Source organism: Clinocottus analis, unplaced genomic scaffold, assembly GCF_023055335.1.
Source record: "Clinocottus analis isolate CAN_PGR_092001 unplaced genomic scaffold, fCliAna1.0.p SCAF_16, whole genome shotgun sequence".
NCBI classification, from domain to species: Eukaryota; Metazoa; Chordata; class Actinopteri; order Perciformes; family Cottidae; genus Clinocottus; species Clinocottus analis.
The window spans coordinates 8,926,345-8,941,511 of NW_027175887.1; the positions used below are offsets into that span (position 1 = coordinate 8,926,345).

Consider the following 15,167-nt stretch of genomic DNA (forward strand, 5'->3'; position numbering starts at 1 on the left):
TTTCCAAGTCACAAGGCCATTCTCAGCTCCCACTGACATCATGCTGGTGACCCTCTGCTCTCTCATCACTGCTCTCACATGTGAGGAGGCTGACTTCCTGCAACTTTGCTCTCACGTTGGCTTCATCAGTCTGTGTGTTTCTCTTGACTCCATGTCGTCTTGTTGTTTCCAGGTGTGAGTGGTGTGACGGTGTTGACACAGAAGCCTGTTGTGGCGGTGAGGAGAGGAGAGACAGCCACCATGGACTGTAACCTGGGGACTGTTACTAACAGTGATGCTCGCTGGTATAAACAGACTCCTGGAGGAGTTCCTCAGTTTGTATTATCTTTTTATCACGGCTGGAGCGCTCCAGGCTATGGCTCTGGTTTCTCCTCTCCAAAGTTCACATCTACTCATCAGTCAACATCAGATTATCGTTTGATCATTACCAACATGGAGGAGGGAGACTCAGCAGTCTATTACTGTAAAACATGGGATGAGTCTGTTAAGCAGTTCGTATCACAGTGATTTACACTGTGACAAAAACCTCTTCACACAATACTTCTGCTTTTTGAGACTCTGACACATCTTGACTGGGAGGGAAGTCACCAGTCAATGCTTTCTGTAACTTACAGTATATATAATAAACAGATATTTTCCTTTTATTTTATTCTCAAACACTTTTAAAACATTTTCCTAATGTTTATTTACAGTTTGCCTTGTGTACATACGTATATGCTCACAAGTAAATGTAAACAACTTAAACACAAGTTATGATCCATCAGTGTCCTGAAAATAATTGTTAACAGTAAATATTAATGTCTCTTGTTGAGGTTATACATGAACAGTTAAGTCCACTTTTCACCCTGCTTTTGATATATTACTGCTTTCACACACTGTAACATGCTAGAGATGAGTGATTCTACATCTGAGCAGATCAACATGACGTGGAGTCCATCAGGCTTCGATTCTTGGGCCCCTATTATTCAACTAAACATGTTTCTTTTTGGTCAAATCATACATGACAATAAAGATGCTTATCACAGCTTTACAGAGCACACTCAGATGTGTAACTAGTTCACCAAGTGACTGTGATTGCTCAAACTCACAACAATGCTGAGAATAAGTACATTGCTTGATGCAATCATCTTAAACAAAGAACAAGAGTAAGAGCTCTCATATGAAAGAAAAGAAAGTGCTTACTGAACTTCTTTAGGAGTCACATTTAAAATAAAACCATGAACCCACTTAGGAATACTTCTTTTTTCTATGAGCAGTCCAAAATAGAAAAATAAAATGAAGTATTCATTTGAGAGCATAATGGATTTAATTCTCAAAGGACATTAGCAGACTTACTAAAGTAATATGCACAAGTTTTTTTATTAACAGATTTGATGAAAAACTATATGACATCAAACCGATACTTATGATTTTGATTTATGTGTAAAAACTGGTTTTGTTTAAGCTCCTCCTCCTCTTCTCTTCTCCTCTCCTCAGTGTCTTTATAAGCTTCAGAGTATCTTCTCCTCACACTCTGACCCTGCTCACCTCTCAGCTGTACAGTCAGGAATGTTTCCGCCACACAGCGACATCATGCTGGTGACCCTCTGCTCTCTCATCACTGCTCTCACATGTGAGGAGGCTGACTTCCTGCAACTTTGCCCTCACGTTGGCTTCATCAGTCTGTGTGTTTCTCTTGACTCCATGTCGTCTTGTTGTTTCCAGGTGTGAGTGGTGTGACGGTGTTGACACAGAAGCCTGTTGTGGCGGTGAGGAGAGGAGAGACAGCCACCATGGACTGTAACCTGGGGACTGTTACTAACAGTTATGCTTCCTGGTATAAACAGACTCCTGGAGGAGTTCCTCAGTTTGTATTATATTTTTATCACAGCCTCAGCTCTCCAGGCTATGGCTCTGGTTTCTCCTCTCCAAAGTTCACATCTACTCATCAGTCAACATCAGATTATCGTTTGATCATTACCAACATGGAGGAGGGAGACTCAGCAGTCTATTACTGTCAAACATGGGATGACTCTGTTAAGCAAAACGTATCACAGTGATTTACACTGTGACAAAAACCTCTTCACACAATACTTCTGCTTTTTGAGACTCTGACACATCTTGACTGGGAGGGAAGTCACCAGTCAATGCTTTCTGTAACTTACAGTATATATAATAAACAGATATTTTCCTTTTATTGTATTCTCACACACATTCTAAAATCTTTCCTGGTGGTTATTTACAGTTTGCCTTGTGTAAATATTTATATGCTCACATGTAAATGTAAACCACTTAAACACAAGTTATGATCCATCACATTGTCATGAAAATACTTGTTAACAGTAAATGTGAATGTCTCTTGTTGAGCTGATAATGAACTTGTAGTACACTCTTCACCCTGCTTACACACATTACTTTATGTAATTACATGTCTTTCAATTAAATAAAGACAAGACAGAAATCATATGGCAACAAGGAGAAAAGAATGAAAGTGATTTTCCAGTTTGACCCAAGTTATAAATCTTAATAGACTCAGATCTGAGCTTCAGCAGCCACATCAACACAATATCAGAAACAAAGAACAAAAAAATGAGCCCCCATTGGAGAAAAATATATGAAAGAAAAGAAAGTACTTTCTGAACTTCTTTACATGAGGAGTCACATTTAACATCAAACTATGAACCCACTTAGAAATACTTTTTTTTTAACGAGCAGTCTGAAATAAAAAAAAGAAGAAACAATTAATGTGAAAGAATAACTTGATTTAATTCTTAAATTACATTAGCATACTTCCAAAACCAGTATGCGTACGTTTTTTATTAACAGAACTTATGAAAAAGTAAATGATGTGAAACCGATACTTATGATGTTGATTTATGTGTGAAAACTGGTTTTGGTAAAGCTCCTCCTCCTCCTCTCCTCTTCTTCTCAGTGTCTTTATATGCTCCATAATCTCTTCTCCTCACACTCTGACCCTGCTCACCTCTCAGCTGTACAGTCAGGAACGCCACAGTGACATCATGCTGGGGATCCTCTGCTCTCTCTTCACTGCTCTCACATGTGAGATGTTCTTCTGGTTCATTTTACAGCCCATCTATCATCTATTCACACAGAAACCTTTCACCTTATTTTTCTCTGTGTCTTGACAGATGTGGATGCAGTGATAGTGCTGACTCAGACGCCTGCTGTGCACATAGTTTCTCCAGGACAAGAGGTTGTTCTCAACTGCAACATTCAGAGATATGATGGAAATTATGTCAGTTGGTATAAACAGGTTCCTGGTGAAGCTCCTCAGTATGTTCTTGGATTTGATCATGGCAGCAGTGATCTTGAGTTTGGATCAGGTTTCTCCTCAGACCGGTTCAGCTCTAAATCCTCATCAAACATAGATTACCAGTTCATCATAAAGCGGGCAGAGGCCGGAGACGCTGCTCAGTATTACTGTGGGACATGGGATGACTCTGCTGCTGCAGCTGTATCACAGAGGTTCACACTGTGACAAAAACCTCCACCAGAGACTCACTACAGATGTGTAACATCTCTGAGCAAAATAGAAGCACTCAAATCAGACAAACTGGAACAAAACATTGAGGAACATTCAATGAATGCATCTAACATTACAAGAGTGTTTGAAACAAGTCCAGCAGTGTTATGAAATGAAGTCAGACGGATGAATTCAATGAGGTGTTGACAGTGAGAGTTGGTCTCAGCAGGATGGTTCAGTTCCTCTCCCCTCGTTAGAGAGTCAGGAGGTTTTTGTACAGCCATGTGTACAGACTGAATCACTGTGGTATTCGGACCAGGAACCAAGCTGATTGTGACAAGTAAGTACTGTTTACTCATCATAAAACTGAATACGTGTACTGATACTAATATTCATATTAAGAGAAAATTATGGATTTATGTTTTCTACTTGTTGGAAATATTTAACATGTTGTTTAATGATTCGTTCTGTTGTTCATCAGCTTTGATACAAAGATGTTTTTTTAACAGAGAATTCAAAGTTGTGAAAAATCAAAACACTTGAAATGTTTTCTAAATAATTTTACCATATTTATTTCTGCAACTCTTGACTCAAAAACTATTTGAATGATGTTACATAATCTGTTAAGATTATCTGACATAAAAAGTGAATACTTCATTTCTGAGTTCATGTTGTTTAATTACTAATCTTGTAAAATGTAGTTTTAACACCATGATCACTGTGTTTGTTGGCTTTTGAAAACATTTGTTTCCTCTGACGTTAGTTAGACTTTATCAAACTCAGCTCTGTTTTACTGTAATTTCTCACAGCGACTGATTATGTTATATTATAAACCAGACAACACTTTGTAAGACACACATGAAGACCGTTTGAAATTATTTCAAAATAAATGTTTTATAAAACCGGTCATCGTATTATCTAGTTAGTGATTAATATTCTCAGTTATTTCTTTTTTTTACTCTGCTCATATCTTTACATGATGCTTTCTAAATGTTTATATTTTCTAAATGCTTCATTTGTTCAGTTTGACTCTCGTCAACTAAACAAACAGACTATCTTTTACTGTCCAGCTGTTTGAAGAAAGCCTTTGGTGTGTTTCAGGCTCCAGCCTCTCTCCTCCAGTCCTGACCGTCTTCCCTCCGTCCCGTGCTGAGCTCCAGTCCACTGAAGCCTCTCTGGCCTGTCTGTCCAGTCAGTCTGTGCCTTTTGCAGATGTGACCTGGTTGTCTGGAGGGAACCCAGTGAGCAGTGGGATCTCTACCAGCACCGCTGTTAAACAACCCGACCAGACTTTCCACATCAGCAGCTATCTGGCCGTCCAGACGTCAGACTGGAACCAGGATACGGTTTACACATGTAAAGTGTCTTTGGGCGCCCAGACTTCCGAGAAAAGCATCAAGAAGTCCGACTGTCCAGCTGAACAACAGTAGAGGAGCAGAATGACCATTTAACATCTGCTTCTTCTTTCTGCTGTTTGTTCATCACAAGCTTCACTTTTTAGAAAATGTGCTTGTAATTGTGTTTCAGCTTTGCAAACAATACAACGTATTCAGACTTATTCAATAAAAAAGCATTGTGTAAAACAATAGATTTCTTGTCTTTTTCTCATGAACAATGGCTCAAGAAGAAGCAGGTGGTTTGTAGATGCAGTTTGTGTCATTTTAGTCATTAATCGCTGTCTTTTTTTTAAAAAATGGTCTTAAGGTATGAATCTAAATTAAAAACATTATGTTTTACGTTCTCTAAAGTCTATCAGAAATTTATTCAAACTAAGATGTCTTTATCTGGTTTTAGTTTCTCTCAGTAATTAAATGAAATGAAACGATCAAATGAAAGCAAGATGTCATCCTCCGTCAGTGAAGCATCACCTCTCTACTTCATCTTCTCTTCCTTCCCAGGATGCACCTGTTGGCCTGCTCTCCTTATTTATAGCTTCATGTAAATGAAGAGTCCTGTCGGTTGTAAACCGACTTATTCTTTGACCTCACCTAAACTTCATGGTCTTATCCTTAAAACGTGTTTATTTATGATTTCAGTGACCACCACTAAACATGAGTAATGTAACATAATCATGAAATGTTGGATAGTTAGTGGGTTTGTTTGAGAAACGGAATTCAACATTCAGTTATTAAAGATACTCGTGTGTGTCAAGTGTTTAACTTTTGTTTAAATTCATGTAAATCGGGGCCACTCTGACATCATCACACCTCCTATCCTGACATCGTACCAGCTGGTTGTGGGACAGCATGGTGGGCTGCTGCGACTCTGGAGCGCAGTTGAAGAGTCTGCTGAACCCTGATTGTTCTGTCACTGTCACGTAATGCCTTCAGGAACAAGTAGCGAGCAGAGATGTGCGTTTTATCACCAGACATGATGGTGTCACCTGCGTTAGAAAGTATAGCTGGTGGTCAGGTGACGAGCAGCAGCAGGAGAACTGAACGGGTTGACTAGTGGACAGGTGAGGGAAGGCAGGCAGCGCAGGCCTCACATGGAAAATAGAGTTCATACCTGGATGCAACCCTGGATGTGAAATATGAACTTTTAGAAGGTGATGAAAAATAAAAATGACTCTAACGCTATGATTTGACATGTTTACTACATGTTTGAGTTGTGTTGCTTTTGTGATATTCCCTTCAATCATGCTAAATATGTACTTGACTAATTACTCTGATGGGCTTGTTCAGATGTGTGTAAACTATATTCATTTAAAGTGACTCCAAAGACACAGATGTTGGAGGATGTCTGCATTCTTCAGACATTAATATTGTTGATATAAATGCAGTCAAAGTGAACGTTGCATTTGTTACATTACATGAAAACTCAAATTCCTCCGCCTGGTCTCTCTTTAGTGTTCCCTCCCTCACATGAACAATCCTATTGGCCCTCTGCTGGCTGTTTGCAGGAGAGCAGTCAAAGTCATGAGAGATTGTAACGAAGCAGCAGCGGTCTCTCAAGCTTCAAAGTAAAAATGAACTTTTCCAAATTACTATTCATTTAGGGAATGCATTTATTTATGTATTTAAATTCTTAATTGAGGTGATTACATGAAATCACTCATGTCTATAACTACATTATTTGCACACATTTATTAGATTAAACATGTATTATAGTTGTACTTCACACAACGGATGATGATAAAATAAGAGAAGTTAGGTGTTGTTATTCTTTTGAATTCGCACTAGAGAGCAGCACTGGATTACTATTAGAAGACACAGAGGGAACTCTTACTGATTTCATTGTTTAAAAAAGACGCAGTACACACAAACACAAACACACACACAAAAAAGAGAAGTAACCCTAGATTTCAACAGAAGTCAGGGCTTTTCATCTCTCTCTCTCTCTCTCTCTCTCTCTCTCTCTCTCTCTCTCTCTCTCTCTCTCTCTCTCTCTCTTCTCTCTCTCTCTCTTTCTCTTTCTCTCTCTCTCTCTCTCTCTCTCTCTCTCTCTTCTGCAGGAAGCACCTGCAGACCTCCTGTCTTTATTTAACTTCATGTAAATCAAGAGGTTGAGTCTCAGTTCTCTGTAAAGCCTCCTTGACTGGAAACACAATGATGTTGCAAACTATCAATTGCTTTTATACATGTGTTGTCATGTACACGTTGAAAAAGCAACATGACTCTCCTTTGACTTATGAAAAAAAGTTGAATTTTTTGATCTCCTAAGGCAAGGGAGTTTAAAAATAAACATATATGTCACAATTGCAACTGCAATAAATTTGATCAGATCCAAATTTTGAAAAATCCCCTACACTGATATTAATGCTGACACATTACACCATGAAACCATGCAGATATAAGCAAAGCTCCTCCTCCTGTCAGTCACTCTCAGTTTCAGTGTTGTATTTAATTGCTCCTCCAGCACCTCCTCTCCTCATCCTCTAATCTGTCAGCAGTAAACTCACTTTCCAAGTCACAAGGCCATTCTCAGCTCCCACTGACATCATGCTGGTGACCCTCTGCTCTCTCATCACTGCTCTCACATGTGAGGAGGCTGACTTCCTGCAACTTTGCCCTCACGTTGGCTTCATCAGTCTGTGTGTTTCTCTTGACTCCATGTCGTCTTGTTGTTTCCAGGTGTGAGTGGTGTGACGGTGTTGACACAGAAGCCTGTTGTGGCGGTGAGGAGAGGAGAGACAGCCACCATGGACTGTAACCTGGGGACTGTTACTAACAGTGCTGCTGGCTGGTATAAACAGACTCCTGGAGGAGTTCCTCAGTTTGTATTATCTTTTTATCACGGCTGGAGCGCTCCAAGCTATGGCTCTGGTTTCTCCTCTCCAAAGTTCACATCTACTCATCAGTCAACATCAGATTATCGTTTGATCATTACCAACATGGAGGAGGGAGACTCAGCAGTCTATTACTGTCAAACATGGGACAGCTCTGTTAATGAGTACGTATCACAGTGATTTACACTGTGACAAAAACCTCTTCACAAAATACTTCTGCTTTTTGAGACTCTGACACATCTTGACTGGGAGGGAAGTCACCAGTCAATGCTTTCTGTAACTTACAGTATATATAATAAACAGATATTTTCCTTTTATTTTATTCTCAAACACTTTTAAAACATTTTCCTAATGTTTATTTAGAGTTTGCCTTGTGTACATACGTATATGCTCACAAGTAAATGTAAACAACTTAAACACAAGTTATGATCCATCACAGTGTCCTGAAAATAATTGTTAACAGTAAATATTAATGTCTCTTGTTGAGGTTATACATGAACAGTTAAGTCCACTTTTCACCCTGCTTTTGATATATTACTGCTTTCACACACTGTAACATGCTAGAGATGAGTGATTCTACATCTGAGCAGATCAACATGACGTGGAGTCCATCAGGCTTCGATTCTTGGGCCCCTATTATTCAACTAAACATGTTTCTTTTTGGTCAAATCATACATGACAATAAAGATGCTTATCACAGCTTTACAGAGCACACTCAGATGTGTAACTAGTTCACCAAGTGACTGTGATTGCTCAAACTCACAACAATGCTGAGAATAAGTACATTGCTTGATGCAATCATCTTAAACAAAGAACAAGAGTAAGAGCTCTCATGTGAAAGAAAAGAAAGTGCTTACTGAACTTCTTTAGGACTCACATTTAAAATAAAACCATGAACCCACTTAGGAATACTTCTTTTTTCTATGAGCAGTCCAAAATAGAAAAATAAAATGAAGTATTCATTTGAGAGCATAATGGATTTAATTCTCAAAGGACATTAGCAGACTTACTAAAGTAATATACACAAGTTTTTTTATTAACAGATTTGATGAAAAACTATATGACATCAAACCGATACTTATGATTTTGATTTATGTGTAAGAGCCGGTTTTGTTTAAGCTCCTCCTCCTCTTCTCTTCTCCTCTCCTCAGTGTCTTTATAAGCTTCAGAGTATCTTCTCCTCACACTCTGACCCTGCTCACCTCTCAGCTGTACAGTCAGGAATGTTTCGGCCACACAGCGACATCATGCTGGTGACCCTCTGCTCTCTCATCACTGCTCTCACATGTGAGGAGGCTGACTTCCTGCAACTTTGCCCTCACGTTGGCTTCATCAGTCTGTGTGTTTCTCTTGACTCCATGTCGTCTTGTTGTTTCCAGGTGTGAGTGGTGTGACGGTGTTGACACAGAAGCCTGTTGTGGCGGTGAGGAGAGGAGAGACAGCCACCATGGACTGTAACCTGGGGACTGTTACTAACAGTTATGCTTCCTGGTATAAACAGACTCCTGGAGGAGTTCCTCAGTTTGTATTATATTTTTATCACAGCCTCAGCTCTCCAGGCTATGGCTCTGGTTTCTCCTCTCCAAAGTTCACATCTACTCATCAGTCAACATCAGATTATCGTTTGATCATTACCAACATGGAGGAGGGAGACTCAGCAGTCTATTACTGTAAAACATGGGACAGCTCTGTTAATGAGTACGTATCACAGTGATTTACACTGTGACAAAAACCTCTTCACAAAATACTTCTGCTTTTTGAGACTCTGACACATCTTGACTGGGAGGGAAGTCACCAGTCAATGCTTTCTGTAACTTACAGTATATATAATAAACAGATATTTTCCTTTTATTGTATTCTCACAAACATTCTCAAATCTTTCCGATTGTTTATTTACAGGTTGCAGTTTGTACATATTGATATGCTCACATGTTAATGTAAACAACTTAAACACAAGTTATGATCCATCACACTGTCGTGAAAAAAAATTGTTTACAGTAAATATGAATGTCTCTTTTTAAGGATGATACATGAACTTGCAGAACACTTTTCACCCTGTTTATGATATAATACTGCTTACACATACTGTATTATGCTGGAATAAGTACATTGCTTGATGCAATTACATGTCCTTCAATTAAATAAAGACAAGACAGAAATCATCTGGCAACAAGGAGAAAAGAATGAAAGTGATTTTCCAGCTTGACCCAAGTTAGAAGTCGACTCAGATTTGAGCTTCAGCAGCCACATCAACACAATCATTGAATCAATATTTAATCTTCTTAAACAAAGAATAAGAATAACAATTCTTATTGAAGGAAAATGAAGTGCTTCCTGAACTTCTTTAGTAGGCGAGGAGTCACATTTAACATAAAACTATGAACCCACTAAAGAAAAATGTTGTTTTCTATGAGCAGTCCAAAATAGAAAATTAAAATAAACAATTCATTTGAGATCATAATGGATTTAATTCTCAAATGACATTAGCAGACTTCCAAAAGTAATATACACACTTTTTTTATTAACAGATTTGATTAAAAACTATATGAATTGAAACTGATACTTATGATTTTGATTTATGTGTAAAAACTGGTTTTGTTTAAGCTCCTCCTCCTCTTCTCTTCTCCTCTCCTCAGTGTCTTTATAAGCTTCAGAGTATCTTCTCCTCACACTCTGACCCTGCTCACCTCTCAGCTGTACAGTCAGGAATGTTTCCGCCACACAGCGACATCATGCTGGTGACCCTCTGCTCTCTCATCACTGCTCTCACATGTGAGGAGGCTGACTTCCTGCAACTTTGCCCTCACGTTGGCTTCATCAGTCTGTGTGTTTCTCTTGACTCCATGTCGTCTTGTTGTTTCCAGGTGTGAGTGGTGTGACGGTGTTGACACAGAAGCCTGTTGTGGCGGTGAGGAGAGGAGAGACAGCCACCATGGACTGTAACCTGGGGACTGTTACTAACAGTGCTGCTCGCTGGTATAAACAGACTCCTGGAGAAGTTCCTCAGTTTGTAATATTTTTTTATCACGGGGACAGCGCTCCAGGCTATGGCTCTGGTTTCTCCTCTCCAAAGTTCACATCTACTCATCAGTCAACATCAGATTATCGTTTGATCATTACCAACATGGAGGAGGGAGACTCAGCAGTCTATTACTGTGAAACATGGGATGAGTCTGTTAAGCAGGAAGTATCACAGTGATTTACACTGTGACAAAAACCTCTTCACACAATACTTCTGCTTTTTGAGACTCTGACACATCTTGACTGGGAGGGAAGTCACCAGTCAATGCTTTCTGTAACTTACAGTATATATAATAAACAGATATTTTCCTTTTATTGTATTCTCACAAACATTCTCAAATATTTCTAGTGGTTATTTACAGTTTGCCTTGTGTAAATATTTATATGCTCACATGTAAATGTAAACCACTTAAACACAAGTTATGATCCATCACATTGTCATGAAAATACTTGTTAACAGTAAATGTGAATGTCTCTTGTTGAGCTGATAATGAACTTGTAGTACACTCTTCACCCTGCTTACACACATTGCTTTATGTAATTACATGTCTTTCAATTAAATAAAGACAAGACAGAAATCATATGGCAACAAGGAGAAAAGAATGAAAGTGATTTTCCAGTTTGACCCAAGTTATAAATTTTAAAAGACTCAGATCTGAGCTTCAGCAGCCACATCAACACAATATCAGAAACAAATAACAAAAAAATGAGCCCCCATTGGAGAAAAATATATGAAAGAAAAGAAAGTACTTTCTGAACTTCTTTACATGAGGAGTCACATTTAACATCAAACTATGAACCCACTTAGAAATACTTTTTTTTTTAACGAGCAGTCTGAAATAAAAAAAAGAAGAAACAATTAATGTGAAAGAATAACTTGATTTAATTCTTAAATTACATTAGCATACTTCCAAAACCAGTATGCGTACGTTTTTTATTAACAGAATTTATGAAAAAGTAAATGATGTGAAACCGATACTTATGATGTTGATTTATGTGTGAAAACTGGTTTTGTTTAAGCTCCTCCTCCTCCTCTCCTCTTCTTCTCAGTGTCTTTATATGCTCCATAATCTCTTCTCCTCACACTCTGACCCTGCTCACCTCTCAGCTGTACAGTCAGGAACGCCACAGTGACATCATGCTGGGGATCCTCTGCTCTCTCTTCACTGCTCTCACATGTGAGATGTTCTTCTGGTTCATTTTACAGCCCATCTATCATCTATTCACACAGAAACCTTTCACCTTATTTTTCTCTGTGTCTTGACAGATGTGGATGCAGTGATAGTGCTGACTCAGACGCCTGCTGTGCACACAGTTTCTCCAGGACAAGAGGTTGTTCTCAACTGCAACATTCAGAGATATGATGGAAATTATGTCAGATGGTATAAACAGGTTCCTGGTGAAGCTCCTCAGTATGTTCTTGGATTTGATCATGACAGCAGTGATCTTGAGTTTGGATCAGGTTTCTCCTCAGACCGGTTCAGCTCTAAATCCTCATCAAACATAGATTACCAGTTCATCATAAAGCGGGCAGAGGCCGGAGATGCTGCTCAGTATTACTGTGGGACATGGGATGACTCTGCTGATGCAGCTGTATCACAGAGGTTCACACTGTGACAAAAACCTCCACCAGAGACTCACTACAGATGTGTAACATCTCTGAGCAAAATAGAAGCACTCAAATCAGACAAACTGGAACAAAACATTGAGGAACATTCAATGAATGCATCTAACATTACAGGAGTGTTTGAAACAAGTCCAGCAGTGTTATGAAATGAAGTCAGACGGATGAATTCAATGAGGTGTTGACAGTGAGAGTTGGTCTCAGCAGGATGGTTCAGTTCCTCTCCCCTCGTTAGAGAGTCAGGAGGTTTTTGTACAGCCATGTGTACAGACTGAATCACTGTGGTATTCGGACCAGGAACCAAGCTGATTGTGACAAGTAAGTACTGTTTACTTATCATAAAACTGAATATGTGTACTGATACTAATATTCATATTAAGAGAAAATTATGGATTTATGTTTTCTACTTGTTGGAAATATTTAACATGTTGTTTAATGATTCATTCTGTTGTTCATCAGCTTTGATACAAAGATGTTTTTTTAACAGAGAATTCAAAGTTGTGAAAAATCAAAACACTTGAAATGTTTTCTAAATAATTTTACCATATTTATTTCTGCAACTCTTGACTCAAAAACTATTTGAGTGATGTTACATAATCTGTTAAGATTATCTGACATAAAAAGTGAATACTTCATTTCTGAGTTCATGTTGTTTAATTACTAATCTTGTAAAATGTAGTTTTAACACCATGATCACTGTGTTTGTTGGCTTTTGAAAACATTTGTTTCCTCTGATGTTAGTTAGACTTTATCAAACTCAGCTCTGTTTTACTGTAATTTCTCACAGCGACTGATTATGTTATATTATAAACCAGACAACACTTTGTAAGACACACATGAAGACCGTTTGAAATTATTTCAACATAAATGTTTTATAAAACCGGTCATCGTATTTCCAAGTTAGTGATTAACATTCTCAGTCATTTCTTTTTTTTACTCTGCTCATATCTTTACATGATGCTTTCTAAATGTTTATATTTTCTAAATGCTTCATTTGTTCAGTTTGACTCTCGTCAACTAAACAAACAGACTATCTTTTACTGTCCAGCTGTTTGAAGAAAGCCTTTGGTGTGTTTCAGGCTCCAGCCTCTCTCCTCCAGTCCTGACCGTCTTCCCTCCGTCCCGTGCTGAGCTCCAGTCCACTGAAGCCTCTCTGGCCTGTCTGTCCAGTCAGTCTGTGCCTTTTGCAGATGTGACCTGGTTGTCTGGAGGGAACCCAGTGAGCAGTGGGATCTCTACCAGCACCGCTGTTAAACAACCCGACCAGACTTTCCACATCAGCAGCTATCTGGCCGTCCAGACGTCAGACTGGAACCAGGATACGGTTTACACATGTAAAGTGTCTTTGGGCGCCCAGACTTCCGAGAAAAGCATCAAGAAGTCCGACTGTCCAGCTGAGCAACAGTAGAGGAGCAGAATGACCATTTAACATCTGCTTCTTCTTTCTGCTGTTTGTTCATCACAAGCTTCACTTTTTAGAAAATGTGCTTGTAATTGTGTTTCAGCTTTGCAAACAATACAACGTATTCAGACTTATTCAATAAAAAAGCATTGTGTAAAACAATAGATTTCTTGTCTTTTTCTCATGAACAATGGCTCAAGAAGAAGCAGGTGGTTTGTAGATGCAGTTTGTGTCACTTTAGTCATTAATCGCTGTCATTTATTTAAAAAATGGTCATAAGGTATGAATCTAAATTAAAAACATTATGTTTTACGTTCTCTAAAGTCTATCAGAAATTTATTCAAACTAAGATGTCTTTTCTGGTTTTAGTTGCTTGCAGTTATTAAATGAAATGAAACGATCAAATGAAAGCAAGATGTCATCCTCCGTCAGTGAAGCATCACCTCTCTACTTCATCTTCTCTTCCTTCCCAGGATGCACCTGTTGGCCTGCTCTCCTTATTTATAGCTTCATGTAAATGAAGAGTCCTGTCGGTTGTAAACCGACTTATTCTTTGACCTCACCTAAACTTCATGGTCTTATCCTTAAAACGTGTTTATTTATGATTTCAGTGACCACCACTAAACATGAGTAATGTAACATAATCATGAAATGTTGGATAGTTAGTGGGTTTGTTTAAGAAACAGAATTCAACATTCAGTTATTAAAGATATTCGTGTGTGTCAAGTGTTTAACTTTTGTTTAAATTCATATAAATCGGGGCCACTCTGACATCATCACACCTCCTATCCTGACATCATACCAGCTGGTTGTGGGACAGCATGGTGGGCTGCTGCGACTCTGGAGCGCAGTTGAAGAGTCTGCTGAACCCTGATTGTTCTGTCACTGTCACGTAATGCCTTCAGGAACAAGTAGCGAGCAGAGATGTGCGTTTTATCACCAGACATGATGGTGTCACCTGCGTTAGAAAGTATAGCTGGTGGTCAGGTGACGAGCAGCAGCAGGAGAACTGAACGGGGTGACTAGTGGACAGGTGAGGGAAGGCAGGCAGCGCAGGCCTCACATGGAAAATAGAGTTCATACCTGGATGCAACCCTGGATGTGAAATATGAACTTTTAGAAGGTGATGAAAAATAAAAATGACTCTAACGCTATGATTTGACATGTTTACTACATGTTTGAGTTGTGTTGCTTTTGTGATATTCCCTTCAATCATGCTAAATATGTACTTGACTAATTACTCTGATGGGCTTGTTCAGATGTGTGTAAACTATATTCATTTAAAGTGACTCCAAAGACACAGATGTTGGAGGATGTCTGCATTCTTCAGACATTAATATTGTTGATATAAATGCAGTCAAAGTGAACGTTGCATTTGTTACATTACATGAAAACTCAAATTCCTCCGCCTGGTCTCTCTTTAGTGTTC

The 15,167-nt window shown here is 38.8% G+C and overlaps 2 protein-coding genes across 2 annotated transcripts; both read left to right on the top strand.

The window, feature by feature from the left end:
• Positions 1–1,548: 1,548 nt before the first annotated feature.
• On the top strand, positions 1,549–4,945 carry LOC137786511 (immunoglobulin lambda-1 light chain-like). Its single transcript, XM_068578423.1, has 4 exons — positions 1,549–1,612; positions 3,129–3,453; positions 3,769–3,803; positions 4,565–4,945. The coding sequence occupies exons 1-4, from the start codon at positions 1,549–1,551 to the stop codon at positions 4,891–4,893; spliced, it is 753 nt and encodes a 250-aa protein (XP_068434524.1). The 3' UTR covers positions 4,894–4,945.
• A 5,454-nt stretch (positions 4,946–10,399) lies between these two features.
• Positions 10,400–13,853, top strand: LOC137786522 (immunoglobulin lambda-1 light chain-like). The gene is made up of 4 exons (XM_068578443.1): positions 10,400–10,463; positions 11,980–12,304; positions 12,620–12,654; positions 13,416–13,853. Exons 1-4 carry the CDS (start codon positions 10,400–10,402, stop codon positions 13,742–13,744), a joined length of 753 nt encoding a protein of 250 aa, XP_068434544.1. The 3' UTR covers positions 13,745–13,853.
• Positions 13,854–15,167: the final 1,314 nt, after the last annotated feature.